At 35.2% G+C, this 20,224-nt stretch overlaps 1 protein-coding gene across 4 annotated transcripts; it reads left to right on the top strand.

Annotated features, from left to right (window-relative positions):
- The first annotated feature begins 306 nt into the window (after positions 1 to 306).
- Positions 307 to 16,127, top strand: LOC139120794 (T-complex protein 11-like protein 1). Of its 4 annotated transcripts, none has more exons than XM_070685347.1 (10): positions 307 to 504; positions 4,857 to 5,065; positions 5,493 to 5,625; positions 6,191 to 6,311; positions 6,438 to 6,658; positions 8,794 to 8,936; positions 9,768 to 9,994; positions 10,778 to 10,953; positions 11,638 to 11,804; positions 12,751 to 16,127. In XM_070685347.1, the coding sequence occupies exons 2-10, from the start codon at positions 4,894 to 4,896 to the stop codon at positions 13,005 to 13,007; spliced, it is 1,617 nt and encodes a 538-aa protein (XP_070541448.1). In that variant the 5' UTR covers positions 307 to 504; positions 4,857 to 4,893; the 3' UTR covers positions 13,008 to 16,127. The 4 variants fall into 4 exon arrangements, with proteins under 4 accessions (XP_070541448.1, XP_070541467.1, XP_070541458.1 ...); XM_070685366.1 differs by having other exon boundaries at positions 396 to 504; positions 4,869 to 5,065; XM_070685357.1 differs by lacking the exon at positions 307 to 504 and adding an exon at positions 1,364 to 1,529.
- Positions 16,128 to 20,224: the final 4,097 nt, after the last annotated feature.

Genomic DNA, 20,224 nt, shown 5'->3' with positions numbered 1-20,224 from the left:
TGATATATTAATACTTGTACCGTCGTCTGTTCTTCAAAATTCGGCGCTACACAAAATTCATACACATATTTATTTTCCAACAGTTCTCGACGTAGTTGCAAATTATTAACAAGTTAAAGGTACTAATAAAATCACTTTTGTGTATCATTTCTCCCGAATCAAAATAATTACATCATATTAATAGAGATTTAGATGAAAAATATTGCTTGCCTCATGCAAATAAAGCACTTCTTCAAGTTAGGAAAACATCTCGGGCGTCCCTTTGACGTAACCAGATACCTGGCAGCGAACGAGGGTACATGACGTAATTTCCGTAAACAAAGAATGAGCTCACCGTTGAAGGAATCACCACCGTGCGATCGCGAATGATCCTGGTCCTTCTAGAAACTTCCATTGGTATATATAGGTGGAGCCTCCGAAATATTTCAACATAAGTGACCAGTATCTATCCGGTGCATACGAAAGTTCTTAACCGTCCGAAGTTGTTGGCCTGACCAGGATAAGGTTAGTTTGGTGAAGTTGGTGGTACACTACAGCTTGAAAATCATTCCATTATGAATGTCGCAAACAGCAGATACCACATCGTGCACATGACTTCATTTTTATGCGGTCTACGGCATTATTTTGTTCCGAAAACTATCTGATCTGATGTCGAAGACAGGTGCGTTAAGAATAGTCCGACAGTTTTTTGCATTTCAAAGGGAAATCCTGGCATTAATAACAGACGTATGCAATTTGAATCTATGCTTTCAATTATGTTAAATTAATAAGGAAACTCATGGAAATTTTGGCGAATTTGGAATGAAATTCCAGTTTGTATAATAAGTTCTTACAAACATGGCAGAAGGAGAGTCTCTCTCGTTCATGACACAACTAACAAACTACTGTCGTTTATTGTACCCAAACAAAATCAGCCCTGGTATTTTTCCATAGCCCAAACAATAAAAGTTGATTGAAAACATTCGGACTTCGAGGAACGACTATTTGTAACTAACTACGCAGAAATTTTTCATGATTGCCAATTAGGAAACTACGTTACGAATTTTACTCTATAAAGCGCTGAAAATGAAGGTTGGCGAAAAGAAAGCATTTGAAGATTAACTTTGTTCAATTCCAAAAGAGAAAATATTGAATCGTTCAAAATCAGCATGGGGTTGAGATTTAGTTATCAAATCACCTAGACAGTAATATCATATGGAAAGTATTTATGGATAGTAAAGAATAATATGTTTTTGTTCAATCGTTTTCCTGTACATTAAACAAAAGAGACTTACAAAGCAATTGTTCACTGTGAAAAACAATGGTTAAGTAAACCACCCCGTCACAAAGTGGAACGGTCCTAACATCACAGATCAAGATTATCATATTCAAATGCATGTTTTGGTCCCAGCATCTATTTTGAAACCACACATCTGCTGAGCAGTCCAGCTGTAGAGCTTTGTTTACACCGTAAACTCAGCTGATATCTGAAGGGGAACATTATAATTCAATCTCTCAACCATCATCAGCATACTGACCTTCAACTTCAGGTATGGAGGAGATATTTAACACAGATAATTCTGTTGTTGATAAAAATAACCCTCAAAATGTCTTCATTTCTTGGCAGAAAGTTCAGGTTGTATCAATTTTGTGGTTCTTGTGGGGTACATTTTTGGGTTTTCTGAACAAAGAAGACTTTTTCTGATATAGCATAGGGAAATTATTTTCAATTTGGTGATCTCTTTGAATTTATTTACACAAAATAGATGTTAAAATACTCAACGTTATGTGTATCATCCTGAAATTATTTTCCTTCAGGCAATGATATTGATTGTAGTTTTATATTTGAGGGAAAAGAGCCTGAAGTAAGAATTCTTTTGTTCATGGTTTCCAATTACAGCCATTACTAACAGCCTACAAGGTCCTTTGATTAACCAACAGGCTTTGTTGGTCAAATAATGCACATAATTGCTTTTATTCATAGCTGTACTTCTGGGATGAACTTTTTTGAAGAAATAGTGAGATTTTGAAATTTGAATGATCGAATACTGTACTGTATCATATTTATAAACTAACGTGAAGTGTATGGATATAACACAGCTGCATTTTTGAATATTTGGTTATGCAAAATATTTGATTTGTCTGTATGAATATTGGTTCAGATATTTTGACTATATTTTAAGAAGTGAAATGTATACTGCATGTCTGGAGACCTACAAGCTTCCATACATTTTACAAAATGGATTAAACCAATATGAAGATTCCATTGAAGTTCTCCACACCATTGTGCAAAGCAGGGGTGCGCAATTACTTTTTGAGGGGAAGGTTTATGCAGGAAAAATAAAAGTGACCATTGTACCTATAGGAATTTTTCCCGACACCGTGAGGACATGGATCCTGCTGTTATAATGAATGTTGCTCATAAATATTTATAATTATGTTGATGGTTCTTCTGAGGAAATCAATCCAACCTGGATGCTGCCAAGGCAGGTCAGATGGCCAGCTTTCAAGGACGAAGTTGTTTACAACTTACGCAGTACTAATTCAGTGCAATAATCTACCTTAACAGGCCTAATTTTTTTGTCATTTTACTACATCGTCAGAAATTCATTGCACTTCCTGTATTTGCCAATTTGAATAGAATACAACATGTAAATTCGCACAAAAAGTTTATTTGAATTCACTGTTGTAAACTGTATTGTTACTGCATCAATGATGTTAATTGAGTTCATTATAGTGAATGCGCATGTGTATAGAGCTATAAGTATAGATATAGCTCTTTATGTCAGAATACATTGAATGGAGTATTTTCAACAAAATACTTTACCATCAAATTGCACCCGTGTTAAAAATGCAATTTCAACTAATAATTTTACATATGTTTTAATGTAGACCCAGTTTCAAATTCTTCATTGTAATGCTGTTCATTGAGAGGAATTAAAATCTATAACTATGTTATATTATGGAAATTTTATGAAATCAATAAAATGACTTTTTTTATTATAGTTCATTTAATGACAATATTTCTTTTTGATAATGTTCTTTTGAATTACAGTAGAAGTCTTTGAAATCTTTTATTGGTATGACTTGCAATACTGTAATTGATACCTGATAGTTAGCTTTTCCCAGTATTAGCTCAGTAGCTGGGATTTTTGTGTCCCCTCATAGTGATAAGTAAAGGTTCAGTTTGTTATTGAAGTCGCTCAATCATATATTCAGTTTAGAATGATGATAAATAACCTTATTTATACTTCAGTAATTCCCAGATGTAGAATCAAGATTACTTGGATTGAGACATATTGGCTTCTCAGTGCCATAATGTGCTTCAAAGTACATTGTTGAAATGGATTTTACACTCAAATACTCAGATGCAGACAGAATGTTTGCCACATATAAAAGTCAACTTTGCAACAATTGTTGAAGATCCCATCTGCTTGGCGATGTGCATCGGTGGAATTTTGATGCTTTTGTATCGGGCATTTTTGTTTGATTGACCAAGATCTTTTCCAGTCCTGGACACTGTTGACTTCTAAATACAAGTAGCCAACTGGTTCAGCAATTTTTTTGGAACCCTAATCAAACCCTGTATCAGATCAATTGAAAGATTCTCCAGTCAATAGATTACTATGATAAGCTACAGATAAACATTTGTTTGATTTCACTAACCATACATAATCCATAAGATAAGCTCAATATATCATTGTTTTTATAATATAAATGCTATATGTACACTACCTGTGCTGGTTTAGCACAGCTGTGTTCCCCTAGGTAAACATCAGCTTACACAATCCTATTAAGTCAGGGAATCTTGTTGTCATGGTACCTTGTCAAGTGTAAGCTATGTCTTCAGACTTGATGTAATTCTTCTGTAGCCGAATTCATCCAGGGCAAAAAGCTAACAAATAGGTAAATACTTTGACTGAATCAACAAATCAAGTACAGATGACCCTAATGACCTTGCAAATCATCTCATCCATTGATATTCTTGAAAATCAATTCAAAAAAATTTACAAAGGCCAAAAAACTGATGGTTTTCATTTAGGGAAGTCCGAACCAAAAATGTTCTATCCATCAAAAAAAGTTTTGTTATTCAAAATTGGTTGTTAAGGAAGCTGTGATTCAGGCTTGGGTAATGGGGAAGTTGTTAGGGACCAGTGTTTACTCCAGAGTTTGTGCAAATCCCCTGTTCCCCTGGAGAAGCAAATTCTTTCTGAATCAACTGGATGGTGGACTGTCTCTCCTCATCATTGGGCGGAGAAATTTCATTTTTAACTACTAAGTAGGCAACTTGAAAAAGGCTCCATTGGCATAGAGGGAGTTTGTCAATGAAATGGGAACTTTATAGTGAGGTTTGAAGTTGGCTTTGGGCAGTGGGGAGTGTTTTGTGGGGAGAGAGGAAGCAAAGAGAGTAGGAACTTCAAGAGGAGAAAACCTGTGAGGAGGTGGGGGGGGGGGGGCAATGTTCAAATCATAATGAGAGGACAGTGATTGTAGCCATAATTTTCCCCTCCAAATTTTAACTTTGTCTCAATACAGAAGAACAACATATTACATGTAAGAATATCAGTGCTCACAATTTCTCAAAATCAGCTGCTTGGCTGCCCCCATCGTCGTAAACCACGCCCTCTTCGGCGAGTCTTATCACCCAACTTGATTTTTGCGTAGGTCAGCGGAGCGGAAATTATTGCTCTGGCCTGCGAGAATGGGCTGCCCTTATCAGAGAATAAATGACGAGGAAAGTAGCTACCTGAGATGTATGAGTAGAAAATTAATTTGTCTGATTTCCAGTTAAAAATGAAAATGCTGATGCAAGGTACACTCATTTGATTGAATTTTCCATGATTAAACATATTAATCATGTATTTTCCTTGTTTTAGATTATTACCCAGAACCAGAAGAAATTGAAATTTGAAGATGCCGTTGGACAAGAAAACAGATCAAGAGGACACTGATCACCATGAAGCTAAGGGGGCTTCTTCTGATGAGTCTCATGAACTGAACTCCTCAGGTGAAGGAGAAGTTTTCAGGAAAAGACAGAGGCTGAGATCACCAAGCCCTGGCTTGAGTCCACGAGGTACACCACAAGGTAAATGTGATTTACTGTTATTATTATTTACATTGAACCAAGGGTATTTGTGAAATGTTAGATGAAAACAACCAAAAATCTGAAAGCTATAATGTTTGTATTCAAAACAAAGTACAGTTTTCTATGATTCAAATTGAAATGATTTAAAAATGTTTCCCAAAAATGTGTGATCATTAAAAAATAACTTCACTGACATTATTTATATATAACACACAGACATAAAACAAGGAAATGGCTAAAATTTTGATGAAATTTGGAAAAGTAAGACAATGGCTCAAATTCAATGCAATTTTAAAAATAATATTATTGTTCTTCAGTGCATTTCTGACCATTTCACACACTGTAGAAACACGACCATATTGTGTCTATGTTTTTTCCTTTTCAAATTCACAGTATTTGTTCGTTACTTCTTTCCTCCAAACCACAGCCTCCCCTCCCAGATTTGCATCTATGGAAGAAATAATGGCAGCTGCAAGCGGTGTCGGTAACATGGTGTTAGCTCATGAAATAGCCGTAGATAACAACTTCACACTCAAACCAGTAGAGCCACCAGAATCATCGTAAGTAATTTGCATTTTTCCAAAAAGAACTCTCCACTGGACTGTAGTAAACATGTCCAGCAAGCCCATATGAGGTACCTCTGGACTTAACTGCTCAACCCAATTTACCTATAAATGGGTCCACTCTCACTATTGATAACAATGGATTTGGGCCAAACCACATTGGTGAAAGGATTAAGAGTGTTCTTTACAACCCAAGAAAATATTATATATTACTGGTACATGTATTGAATATAATTCCTAACTTTACTCAAAGAGATCTAGACAGTGAAAATGGCACATTTTGAATGGGATAATTGTTATCAACATTTAGGAGTAACAATGAAATTTTCCTCCAACTCCTGCCATTTCATTTTGCACCTCTAGAAAGTACTTGTTTGAAATCGTAATGTCAATATCATATGTTCTTACAGTTAGTTTTGATGCCAGTACCTCATGATTTGAAGCCATAAAATTAATTTATCACATTTAGAATCACCTCACTAGTTATGTTAACAAAGTTTGATATTTCATTGAGGGCTTGACACAAAGACTCTAGTCCTCATGAACTGAAATTTCATTCCAGGCTTGAAAAACAAATAAAAGACATTGTACACAAAGCATTCTGGGATAGCTTGCAGGAAGGGTTGAATGATGATCCACCAAATTTCGACCAGGCTGTGAACTTACTTGGAGAAGTTAAACAGGTAAGGCACATCGTTTAACCTGTTCACATCCCCAATTCCCAGTACACAGGTCCACAATCACCATTGCTAACAATTGATTTGGGCCAAACCATGATGATTAAAGGGTGAAACACTTTTTCCCTGTAGGAGTTGTCATCCTTACTTCTACCAGCACACACCAAGATCAGGACAGAAATCAATGAGACGCTGGACCTGGAACTTATCAAACAACAAGCCGAGCACGACTCCATCGACGTTTTTAAGTATGCCAACTTTGTGATGTCCATCATGGCTAAGTTGTGTGCCCCTGCCAGAGATGATGAAATCAAAAAGCTAGGAGAGATTACAGATGTTGTACAACTCTTCAAGTAAGTGTAACTCTCCAAAGTTGGTTAACCTTTGAGTGCTGTAATTTTTTCCCCTCCAAAATTTTAGTGCAACATTTTACCAATTTTCATGAATTTTTCTGCAATTTTTTGGATAATTTGGACCAAATGGACATTACATCTCATTGGCTAATAAGCTTTTTATCAAAAGTTTGGCAGAAATCTGAAAAAAAAATGTGACTGGTGTATTATAAAGGTGATGAAAATTGACTTTGGCGCTCAAAGGGTTAAACTAGCAGTCAGTTTGCCTTCTAGCACACAACATATCTTAAAATAGTGGGTGTCTCAGAAGTGAAAGACATGACAAACTTTCTTCAGGCTCAATGAAACTTTCCATCATTTCCTGACCAATTCAGTAAAAAATATTCATTCAAGGATGCATAGTTTGGTACGAAAGAAACAAATTACATAACATTTACCAATATTTGAAAATCAACAATGATCACATCTCTTTGTTAACTCAGTGGAAAAAACAAAATTTCAATTTTCAAAAAATTGAGACAATGGAAATTTTTCTTACTCTGAGAGCTTTAACCCTTGACTACCTATGGCGCCGGATATATCCGGCGCCATATTGAATTACCATATACCTTGAGTGCCGGAAATATCCGGCACAGTTAAATAGGCGTGTTTGCTTCGTTTTTGTCGCTAAAAATCCGTAATTTCGGCGTCGGCACGCAGCACGACTAAGATTGATGTATCCGATCTGGCCTGAATGTGATTGCACCCCCGTACGTCCGAGTATGGCCAAAATCCGGAAGCTAATGTCGTGACCCATGACCTCGACCCTGAAAGGTCAGGCTGATCACAGAAGCGTCGCGCTGATTGTTTACAGTTTCCTGAAGTACGGACGATCGTGAAGATGTTTATGGTTTATTTTTTTAATGAAATGAAATGTTTATTTATTGAAAACAAAGGATTTATATGTTCTATTAACAGCAATATTCGTGAATGAAACTAGAGAAAATACAATATTTTACTATAAGCCAGTGAAATGTTATAGCAGCCATAATATCAATATGACTGGTCACATGACTGGTCATGTATTTGCTCATGTGATATGTTGTTCCCTAAAATGTATTTTTAAATATTGTGAATTATTTTGTGATAAATCATAACCATTTTAGGTGCATGTTTCTGCAAGGAAGACATAAAGCAGGTGTTTACAATTACAAAATGTGTTGATTTTCAAATACAGAATCATGTCAGATGCTGATGTTTGTGGTTCATTTACTCTGCCTTTTGTGAGAAAAATCTTAAATCGGTACATCTATAAATAAAGTAAAGGGTAGTTATTATTACATATACCGGTATGTTAAGACAATGCCATGGAAATTGCAACTGTATTCCAATTTGCGTCGTTTTATGGATTCAAAACACGTCCTGATGCCTCAAATATTCATATTCTTTGCCAACTCTGGTCACATGATGTGTCATGTGATCAGTCACGTGACCTGGAAATACAAAATTTATGTTTGAAAAAGTGGAAATTTCATGCTGATTCAGAAAATATATGGTTTATTGGTACTTACTTAATTTTTTACTCTAAGCAGTGTTCATGCAATGACCACACCCAAGATTTTATCAATATTACATAAGGGGCCTGGTATATAGGAATACATTGGCCTTGGTAGTCAAGGGGTTAAAATGAACCACCATAAGTGGTAGGTCAGAAAAGAATCGTAAAATTTTGAAAGTTCAAATATCTGTCCCCAAAGGAATTGTAACTTAACATCCTCAAGCAAACAAAATCCTTCCCCCATTTCTCTGTATCGAAGTCAAGTTCGCAACTTAAAAGCAATACTAAAATGTGGTAATTACAGGGTTTAAGAGTTTTTTTGAAATTTTCTTCTCCATGTCTTTACAAAAACGCGCAAAATGAAAATTGTAAATGGTCAGCGAGGCCTGTGTGTCATGGATGGAGTGGCATACAAGTGATAATATGCAACTATGTGACCAAAACAATAGCAGTCATTGTATTCTTTCTCTGTCACTGTGATACAAAGACTCCAGACTAAATTTGATTGGTTCATATTATTGTTTAACCTTTCCAAGAGAAAAGTGGTATATTTTGTATCATAGCAATCAAAAAATTGTATTTTCTTTTATTTTGACAGAGAAATCTTCCGTATCATAGATCTGATGAAACTTGACATGGCCAACTTTACAATACAGAGTATGAGGCCTCACATCCAGCAACACTCTATTGAATACGAGAGAAAGAAATTCAAAGAGTTTCTTAAAACCCAGGAAGAGCAAGGTAAGCAGGTTTTATTTATTGTTCAATTTTCCGTTAAATTTTCATGTATACCTGAAGAACACAGAGTCCAAATTTCATCTTGAAAATATTTGGTTTGTTAGGGGGCCTTTCCATCACTTTTTAAGTGAGTGAGTCCCCTAGGATTATCTTTATTTGTTGGCCCACTTTTCTCCAGTCTTGTTAAAGTGGTTCCTGTGGGCTTCCAATACTGGCAGTTGGCTTGCAGAAAATGTCTGTATCTCTTTGGAGTGAATTGATAAAGTGTCCATATTTTGGGTCTGAGTGCACGCAATCTTTCATTTCTTAAGTATTCTATCATTTCTAACTTGTCCACTTGCGAGTCCTTATTTACCAGTTTCAAGTTAGAGCTTCTTTAACTTTTTGATATGATTTTCATGTTCTACTGTTTGTAAAGTAGTTTTTTTTGTGTACTCCTACATCATGTCAAAAACCCAAGTGTGCCATTTGTAAAAATAGCCTGTATCATGTATGTTTGTAATGCCCACGATTATGATTCATAACTCATGACTGCATCTGGTACCAGTACACAATGTGTTGTCTTGTACAAGGCCAAACATTGTATTTCAAAAAACTTTATGGGAAGAATTAAAAAAGGTACTTGCTTTGTAGAAAAAATCAACTTATTAATGTAAATGTTTTGTTTATGTAGCAGTTTTCTTTCTCACAAAACAGGACTTTAATTCCATCAAGCAAGCAATTCCAAATCTGTAAATATGTAATACTCTTTGAGAATCTATAACTTTGAAAGTGGGTAGTAAATATATAGTTTGCATTAATCTTAGGACATTTTTGATATCGTCTCTCTGACAGATGGGTTAGAGTTCACAAAACAGTGGCTGAAGACTGCAGCGGACACACTTGTTTCACTTCAAGAAGCATTCAGGTCTCGATCCCCGTCGCCATCTGCTTCATCATCAAACACAGTGAATGATGGCGCCTCTGCGTCTGCTGCCGTGGCAACAGCTCCAGCAGCTGTCATGCTAAATCAGGGATACATGAATCTCCTCCAATGGGATGACTCACAGCTCTTTCCTGAGGTGAGGGTTCAAAATTTGCATATTGTAATTCTACTCAGGTGAAAGGTCAACATTTGGATATTGTAACTCTTGATTCATAGGACCAGAATAACTCAGAAATGTAAACTGACAACACATAAGGCCAAATGAAAATAATTGTGTTTCCGGTAACATATGCTACGTTAAATTATGGTATGTAGGTCAGCTGACATTTTTTTTATTTTTGTTGGTTTAGACCCATAAAATACAGTAAAATTCAGAGAATTTACTCAATTTTTTTTGTTTAATTTGAAAAAAATGTATAGGGTCGGCAGGTTTTTCTGGAGTAGGTTGGGTTACTGGAAACATATATATTTTTATTTGGCCAAATCATCATATCCTTGGTTAAATTGGGTTTTCATGTCCTAGATTAACATGTTAACTAACAGGATGCATATGAAGTTGACATTTTGATATTTATCACCATCTTAACATTTTGTCACGCAAAGTAGTAGTCTTGTGATGTACATTTCAGGCAGGACTGCATGAATCTGTGGCTGAAAACAGTGATGTTATACACAAAATGATTAAGATCTGATTTTTTTTTCATTTCAGTAAATCAAATCCAATGAAATATACATGTTGAAGATATAGCTGTTCAATAGTTGTCCATGACAGACAGCAATACCTTGGTTTGAGTGATGTATAAGGACAGGTTTTACTGCACGCCCATGTTGTATCATCTGTAATAGCACACTCTAATGTTAAGTATAGGGAGATGTCAGAGCTGTGTTTAATGCAAGTAAAATCTATATTACTTTACAGACATTACTGATGGACCAAGGAAGATTTTTGGATCTCAGAGACAAAGTAAACAGACTTGTACTTGTGTCATCAGTGTTACTCATGACTTACTCAGTAGTCGGGGCTGCCATATCTGGAATTAAGGGGTTCGTGGACAAACTCAAGAATGTCATCAATGTGCTTCTTGAAGGAGAAAGGTAACTTGCTTGAGATAAATTCCAACTGTGTCATTTCCCAGAATTGTTGAAGAGGGAGAAATTTGTGGAAATAACAACCATACGTCCAGGCAGGAAAATTTGAAAAGTTGCCGACCTGACTAACAAGACCTTGCTGTAGATAATTATATTCATACATTGTATGGCCTAGCATACTGATACCTTTCCTCTGATCTTATCTAAGCAAAGCAAAAATCAGAAATTGTTTTCACCTGTCTAATGGGCAGGTAGCTGAAATTTTAACTGCCTGGTTGAAGATTTAGCTGCTGCAGACAGGCAGATATTTACTACTCAAATTGTTATACCATGAACTGTTCCAAATCTTAGGACAAAACAAAAAATACAAGATGCATTTTCATAATAACCAGTCTTTCATGGCTTTATTGTGCTTCAAACTATGGGAGAAACACTTATTTTTGAAAAGTATTGCTTGTTCTTGCAGAACGTGTGTCACATAACTTTTAACCACCGTTCCTGCCTGTCGTATATGTATCCCTCACACCCATATTACACATAAATATAATGGAAAAATAAAATAAGATGTCTTTTTGTAGAGTGGCAAAGCACATCAATGTGTAGTGTATTCTATCTATTTTATGAAACAAAAATGGAAGGGGAACTCTTCGACAGAATTCCTAAATTTGAACAAGTTTCTGTTTTTTCCAGTGAGCTAGATGAAGTAATGATTAATATCAGTGAACAAATCTGCAAGGAAGTCAATGAGTGTCTGACAGAGCACAGCTTCCCTGCCATGACAGAATCTAAAGAAAGTTCACTGAAAAAACACGTCCAAGATATGAAGGATCCCGAACACAATGTCCGTAAACTTTTAGGTAAGTTATAATACTTTTATTTCTAGAAACTACTTTGAAGCTCAATAAATCTTACTTATGGGTTTTTTCACCAGCAATTAGGTTACATTAAGCAGTCATGCCCTAATCTTGCTAACAGTCTAGATGCACCTTTTTCAAACTCCGTAATATCCACACACAGTTTTCAGGAGGCACACACACTTGTAAAGCACATGCAACGTATTATTGGGAATGCTGAGGGTTGTCATGATTAATCATTGATACACAAGATATTGACTTCAAGTTGTTAGTTACAAACTGGGCAAAACAATGCATGACAACAGTGACAAACAGGCGTCAGCATCAGCATTGGGTTCAGATACAGATTCAAAAAATTTAGTACAAGTGTTGATGAGCGGACTCAAAGCATTAGATACAAACCCTTTGCAAAAACTTTTCCTGCAGGCCTCTACCTATATGCTTTAACCATAGGACCTTTACCGATTGTCCCGTCTGCAGCTGCACGACTTTGTAAGTTGCCGATGAATGTCGAGCAAATGTGAAGCAAATTCAGCTTTTGATGCATACTCATAGTTCACCAGTTTTGAAGCTTTCCATTAATTGCAAGACTGCCAAATAAACGTTAGTTGTGTCCCTTTGTTTATATGAAACTGCTTCAGCTGAGTATAAGCACAGCTGCCATGTTCAAATTTTGGATATGAATAAGGGGTGTTGTATGGGCCCATCTGTGCAGCCACAGACAGGACTACCGCCTCCCTCTAATGACTCTGTAACTTACCAGCGATATATCTGAAACTTTGTTTACAAGCTCCACTCTTGCCAAGAACTTTACGGTTTGCCATGCATATGAATTGCTACATTAAAGTTCAGTCTCCAGATTTCTTTTATATTGAATCTCTACATTTCTTTTATATTGTTAGCAATATACAAGAAAATATATGTAAATCATGTTTATTCTATTATCCAGGTTCAAGGGCCAAAGAGTTCATAAGGTTTGTCATATCAGCTACCTCGGCCTTTGACCCTAAAAAGAAAATCCCCGCTGGACTGGAACCAGTGCATCAAGAACTCATCGACCTCAGCGGACAGTTTCTGAGACTGGTCATACACAACAGAGCGGTGTTTGCACCATTCTATGCTGACATCATCAAAGAAATCAAAGAAAAGGCTACGTCAAAGACAGAAAACAGTTCCACGGAGGAAAAGGTGGAAAGTAGGGAGTGAATGAAGCTATCAAAGAAACAATGCAAAACTTACAAATGTGATGAGAGTTCATCTTGAGGGACCTGTGTTTGTTGGTTTGTTACTTCATTGTGAAGAACCAGTGTGCTGACTGTTTTGTCAATGACAGTTTTTGTCTAAAATTTCACAGAGTTTATTTAATGTAAATAAGTGTGTACAGAGAATACTGTATGAGTAACTCATTCGACTCATATTACACATTCAGTTTTGTTCCAAAAGTACTATAATGTCGGAAACAGTATTTGGTGATGAAGGGTGAAAAAAAATTAAGAATAAAGTCATTCCATCATGGTGCACCTGTTGGCCTGGTACAAGATGGCCTCTCAAAATAAGTTGAACCGGAACTCTAATGGACCTCGGTACCAGCAAAACCATGTGCATAAAAAAGCACAGAAATGCATATATTTCCATATGTGTTGATACATGTTGGTTAGATTGTACCGCTGTCACGTGATCTCTTGGGCATACAGAGTCTGTAGAGCACATTGTGTCCAATTTTATTCTAGACTAGAACCATTATTCAAGTTTTTATAGTGGTTGCATGGAACATGCATGCTCAGAAAATGTTCTATCTTATGACGTCCTGCAGTGTCCTGACATATACCAAAGTACAGTGGCATTATCTTTCAACCCATGGTAGGACCAAACCTGTAGTAGGAGACGTTTGATTGGCCCCACAATGTAGTAGGTCAGTGTTGATTGGGTTTGCCATGCAAGGGTCGATTTTGATTGGCTTAGACCTGCACAGATTGCTTTCACCATGATCAGAATTTCTTGACCAACATCTTGTTGGAGATTAGGATGTTGTCATGTTATGAGCTTTCTTCTGATATCGGTTTGTCCCACCCAAAGAACTTCATATCATATATTCTGAACAAACAGATATCACATGAGAGATGTCACATGTACATAGTATACTTTATTTTGTCAAGACAAGATCTTTGTGGGATATTGTTTTTATAAAGCCCAAAAATTGTGAAATATTTGAAAAATTAATTCTCTGCAACATGTCCACCTGTTTCCAAATTTAAAACAAGCCCAGTTATTAAATTGTTTATCACTATTTTTAAGAGGTTATTTTTACCTTTTTGTAGTTATTCCACAATAATATCAATCTGTATCCAATATCAAAATAGTGTTATTTTCCATCCATGGCCACAGTTGGATTGTAATGATAAGATATTATAATGTAAAAGTATTTATTACACTGTAATGATCATGATGTAAATTTTTAACCATCCCACACAACAATAATTGTGTAGGATATGTATATAATGAAAGCATAAGTAACAAAATTTAGATTTACATGTAGCAAACATGCTGTCTGACATTCTCCAGTTTAAGAATTACGAAATTTTAAATCTTTGTAGACAGCAAATAAATGAAGACCATATACATGTGTGTATCAATGATATAAAAGTGTAAAACCAAATACGTGTCGTATTTTTTCAAAAAACTGGTTCAGAAATTCAAAGATTTCTTTGTAAGTTCGTCTGATGGAGGCAGCCATCTTGGATTGAACAGCCTTTCATTTCAGTCAATAATGAACAGTCTCACCAAACATGTACTGAATAAATTATGTAAGTTAAAACGTCCCGAAGATAATTCCTCAAAAATTGTCTTGAAAATGTGTGTATACATATACATGTAATTTGAATATAAGATGTGTTCTTATCCATGGCAATTTTAAACTAAGACAATTTCATTAATTTATTTGAGAGATTTTTCTGTCATAATTTGTTATAACTTGTAAGTGAAAATGACTACAAGCACATCTTTTTTTATTCCACTGTAAAACTTTGTAAAACTAATTTATTTTCATCAGATCTAGATTTGCAGTGAAAATTTCATAGATTCACAAGGTAAAAGTCAGATTGGAACACAGTTTTATACTCTTTTCAGGAAAAAATATCAATATTCAAAACATTGATGGGTTTCAGAACAGACTCTGTCACAGCTCCTCATCGGCTATTCAGTTTACTGTTTGTCTGATCCACACCTAACTCCTCTATGGTTGAGTTGAGTTTTTGAGCCTCAGAAAAATGTCTGAAAACTTTTAGGTTCCGCCAAGCCAGTTCACTCCGTCTGTGGCGCACCATGCTCAACTGTTTTAGACCTATGCATTATTTTTAATCAATTATCAAAGTAGCAAATAAAAAGGGGTGAAATAGGCTAGTTCAAATGCAAATATCTCCCTTGCCATGTTTGGTTACCAACATGAATCTGTCTTTGTGTGCACGCAACACAAAGATTTTTAGATCAATTCATTTACATGTTGAAAACTTTGCAGTTTGTGTGATACATGTGTTTAATTTATTTGTCACATTTGTTCATCACATTATTTTACTCTATATATAGTTTTACTGTAAAAACAGTTTCTGAGACTTTTTCTCAACCACAATAAAATCTTCACGTCAGCATTGTCGTCAAAGCTTTCTTCGATGAGTCTTGTGAACAACAATTTGATGAGTAGGGTATTATTTTAAAAACCCTATGGGTTTCAATTCATCACTGATTTACTTTGAAATTAAAATGATTTTAGTTTGAAAATGAGCAAATTTACACAATTCAAATTATTTGAGTATGTTATGAGTTTTCAATTTTGTCCTTGTTTGTGTGTTTGGCAATAATTATGACCAGAAATAACAGAAGATACCAGAAGTTGTTTTGGTGATTTTGACGTAATCACTGCACTGGGAATTCACAGGGTCACTTTTGATATTTTGTGTTAGCAAAAAATAATAAAAAACTTCATAATAGCTGTTACCTTCCTAATGCATTATTATGCATTTAAAATCTTCAGTACATAAATGTGTATTCAGCTTGTTGATGTATTCACAGTTTTTCTTTTTACATCACATATAAAAGAACATTGTAAGTTTGGTCATCGTATGTTTTCTTGAATAATCAGTTGTACTGGATGTTTGCAGTTGAGTGTGACCAGAGAAGCAAATATATATTCTTGTGAATTTTTAGAAATATTAATATGATATGAATCATGTTGTATAGCATGTCAGATATCTCTTGTTTTGTATTTAATTGATTTTATTCAGCCACAATTGTGGCGTAGAGTGAATAAAACTTACAAAAAATTTAAAAAAATTAGCTTGCAGTGATGTGCTGTCAAAACTTTTCGAATAATGGAAGCTTGCAAATGTAGCAATATTTTGTGAAATTTAAATTTTAGGACACCCTGTTCATCTTTGTCTTGAAGTGTAAAAATAACAAAACTCAGGAACGCCCAGAAGCTTACAAACTTCCCAAACCATTTTCTTCAGACTGATCCAAATTCTTTGTTGTCAGAAACACAAGGTACTCCATAAATATAAGCAACAATGAATTATTCGTTGAATGATAGTAGCAAAATATTCCAACAAGGTGAACAAGCATGCGACTGCAATAATTTCTTGAAAATAATCACATTTTCAAATCTTTTGCTCCACCTAATAAAAACAGCTTCATATAACTCGTTTCCCATTTTGCAACAGCGGCAGAATCATAACAGTACAGAACCAGCATGGGTCAAAGTTGAGGTGATCTCAATATATCCAATTTTTCTCAGATCATTTACCCAAAGAAACAGACAAGCGTGTTGATATTTCTCAGATTTGAAGCCATGGAATCTCATCATGCTTTGAGACACAGCTCAACTTTTCAAATGCCAAAATAAATTGCTACTCTACATCATGTACAGAAGATTGTTATATGTGACCATATGCAAGGTCACAGAGTAATATCACCATTTCATTTTGCAAGAATTTTCTTCTCTGCTAATATAAAAACCATAAATTATTTTACCTGTAACAGCTGCAAATGTATGCAATATAAGAGAGGCAAAAAAGTCAGAAATTTGAAGAATTCAAAAATGCTGTTTCATGGGAATTATAATTTCTTGACTGCATTCTCCGATGTTTTTTACCAAACTGCAGTCCTGTTTTTTTTAATTTCATGATTTCTTCAATCAATTCTCCGTAACTGTTGGCGTTTTTCCCCGACTTTTGCTCTCATTGTAAAACACGATTTCATTTTCTACTCCCCAAATCATATCAAAATTGTACCTAAGAGTTCAACTGTTCAATACAGCCAGTATGTTGCAATTAATATTATAAGTTGACAGCTGAACTTTCGTCTGGATTAACTGTCGTCTGTCAACCATAACATTGCATATTTCACTCAATATATCGTGCTTCATTGGTAAGGCTTATACTTCGTGTTTCAAAACAACTTTTCGGGAGAATAGGAAAATGTACTTGTTTTCCCGATTGCTAAATATTTCAAACGTTATTAAGGTAGGATGCACCTCAGGGACAGATATTCAGACTCTGAAACATTTCCAATTCTTTTGATATACCAATTGTGGGTGTTCATTTTGAAGCTCTTGGTGTAAGAAAAATTTTCACCGGCTCAGTGTTTCGAAAATCGAAAATTTTATTTTTCTCTATAGAGGTAACACAGGAATATGGCAACCGTTTTGAATTTCAAATACAGGTAAATCGTGAGTAATTTGTTTCTCTAGTACCAAAATTTGCATCATTGGGTGACCCTCAACTTTTGTGATTTTGAAAGAGTATATTTGAAAGATTACCTGAAGTAAATTTGTGCAAAAGTTTAAGTCTTTCACTTTCGAGGCACATGCAACCTTTAAAAAGTTACAGATATCATCCCTTTAAAGGTAGAATGGGCCTTTGGAACAAATATCCAGAAACAAATTTTTACGATTCTTTTCTGGTCTACCACCTGTTGGCACTCACTTTAAAGTTCTTGGCGTAAGAAAAATTGTCATCGGTATAATTTTCTGTTTAATGGCAATGATAAGTTTAGTCCTTTTTTTTTGGGGGGGGGATGGAATGTTGAATACTGTCAATCAAAGCAGCTCCGTCAAACTCAGCATGAAAATAGTTCCACAACAAATTAAATCGAATGCCACTCAGTTCATCAGCTGATTTGACCAAGTTCAAGGTTGATCCAAGTAGTTACCTGTAAAAAAGATAACATTTGAACCTTTTCACACCAATTTCCATTGCATGCTGATAAGAACAGCTATACTGCTACTCACTATTGAAGGGTATGGTTGAGATGGAAATTTTACATACTTCATCAATAGCAATGATTTTTTTCAGTTTCAGAGGTTTATTGTTGTTTTTTCTCTCAAATTGAACAATTTTACATCATATCATGCATATATATGCCCATGGCAGTGTAAATGAATTACGAACTTCAAGTGATTTTTTAACAATAATTAAAAAAAGGGGTCACAAAGGACTTGCAATGTTAAATCAAGGTAGGGTAAGTAATTTAATTTTACAGTAGTATTACATTGCCTGACTGGAAAGGGATCTCGCCCTCCTACCTTATCCCTTTGAGCGCCAACGTCAATTTTCCTCACTTTTATAAAATATACCACAGTCAATTTTTCTCAGATTTTTGCAAAAATTTTGATAACAAACTGTAGCCAATAAAATATGATGTCCATTTGGTCTAAAATTATCAAAAAATGTCTGAAAAATTCATAAGAGATTGGTAAAATGTGGCAGTTAAATTTTGGTGGGAAAAGTTACAGCACTCAAAGGTTTAATAATGTTGGTATGCAAATATTTTATACGTGTTTTATGACTACCAGCATTCTAGTCCTGATTGACAAACTTATCTTTCACGGAGATCAGACCTCAGAATACTTTATTCAATAGCTAGCTCATGCACATCCTACACTCATTCAACCCTCTCACCACAATGGTTTGGCCCAATACCATCATTGTCCAATGGTGATTGTTGACCTGTTTACACAGGATTGGGGTGAAAAAACTTCAAACATCTGTATGCTTTGCCTTTCCAATCTTACAACATTTCTACACATATTCTTTCTACATGTACAAATGATATTTAGTGAAATACTTTCGTTTGTGTCATCGTATGGTTCATCCAAATAATAGGAAAGCGTCAGATTTTATTTATTTATTTTTTTTCAGCTAAGAATTAACTGAAAGAATTGTTTGAATGCATTCCACTTTTATGTGAACAAGCTGATATCATCTCTTCCTAACGCCTGTATTTGATAATCATGCCTATTCTGATATACATCTCTTGGGACAAATATTCAGACCCTCAAACTTTTACAATACTCTTTTTGTCTACCACTCAAGGGGGCTCATTTTGAAATTCATGGAGTCATATACATGTAGTGTTTTCATTGGCTTACTTTTGAGAAAATCGAAAATTCTTTTTTTAAACAAAAAGTTTACACGGGGATGAATTTGAAGTGCTGGTAAAATCAGGTAATTTGTTTCTCTAGCACCAAATTTTGCATGGTGACCTCTTTTTTTGGCTCTTGATTTTGAAAGTAAATGGTTTCGAGTTTCGAGCAAAAGTTGAAGTCTTTCAATATTAAAGCAACTACTTAGCTGCACTGGGACTGTTTGGTATTTTGACTTTAGAATAAAAAGCTTGCACAAATAAAGTTCTGCAACAGAACATTAGAAATAGAGAGGGATCAAATGTCAATTGAGGGATCTTCGAACACCTTTTACTTCCTTGCGTCTAAACTTTGGCTTTAAAAGATTGGTAAAACATTTAATTGTGCTGGATATAAACAACATATGAAAACAAACTTAATCGTCACAACTATGAGACATAAAAACATTCCAATAATTTTTTTCTTGATAGGTAGACATTCTGCAAGAACAAAACTTTCAAACCACTGCTCAATGAAATTGTCACTCCAAAACTTTACGTGAAACTAGGCCAACACGATATTTTAGGGAAACTAAATTTTAATGTTGTGTGACTTTTCAAGTTGTACATTTGCCATATTTTTCCAGAGTTGGCAAATCCTTTTTCCCCCAAAGCCTTGAACTCCACTCTTTCATTCCGTTTCTGGTCATTTCTTTTCATAACTTTCCACTATTGAGCACCTGTTCCAAGCAACTTAGAAATTTGATTATTGTAACTTAATTCCTTGGCACATCCTTGGCATGGTCTGGAACTCAGCAACTTTGAAAGTAAAAGGCCAATAGCAGTTTCAGGCGCCAAACTTTAATCGGAAAGTGTCCACAAAAAAACGTAATGATGTTTGGGAATTTAGGAATTACTGTCTTCATTGTTTGACAAAAAACAAAACAATCTCCAATCGTACCCCACCCCCTAAAAATTACTCCCTGCACCATCTCCATGGATCCTAAGTCAAACAAATATTTTGGGAAAAT

Source organism: Ptychodera flava, chromosome 2 (assembly GCF_041260155.1).
Source record: "Ptychodera flava strain L36383 chromosome 2, AS_Pfla_20210202, whole genome shotgun sequence".
Taxonomy (NCBI): domain Eukaryota; kingdom Metazoa; phylum Hemichordata; class Enteropneusta; family Ptychoderidae; genus Ptychodera; species Ptychodera flava.
Note: the sequence above shows the minus strand (reverse complement) of the source record. Positions and strands in the feature narration are given on the sequence as shown.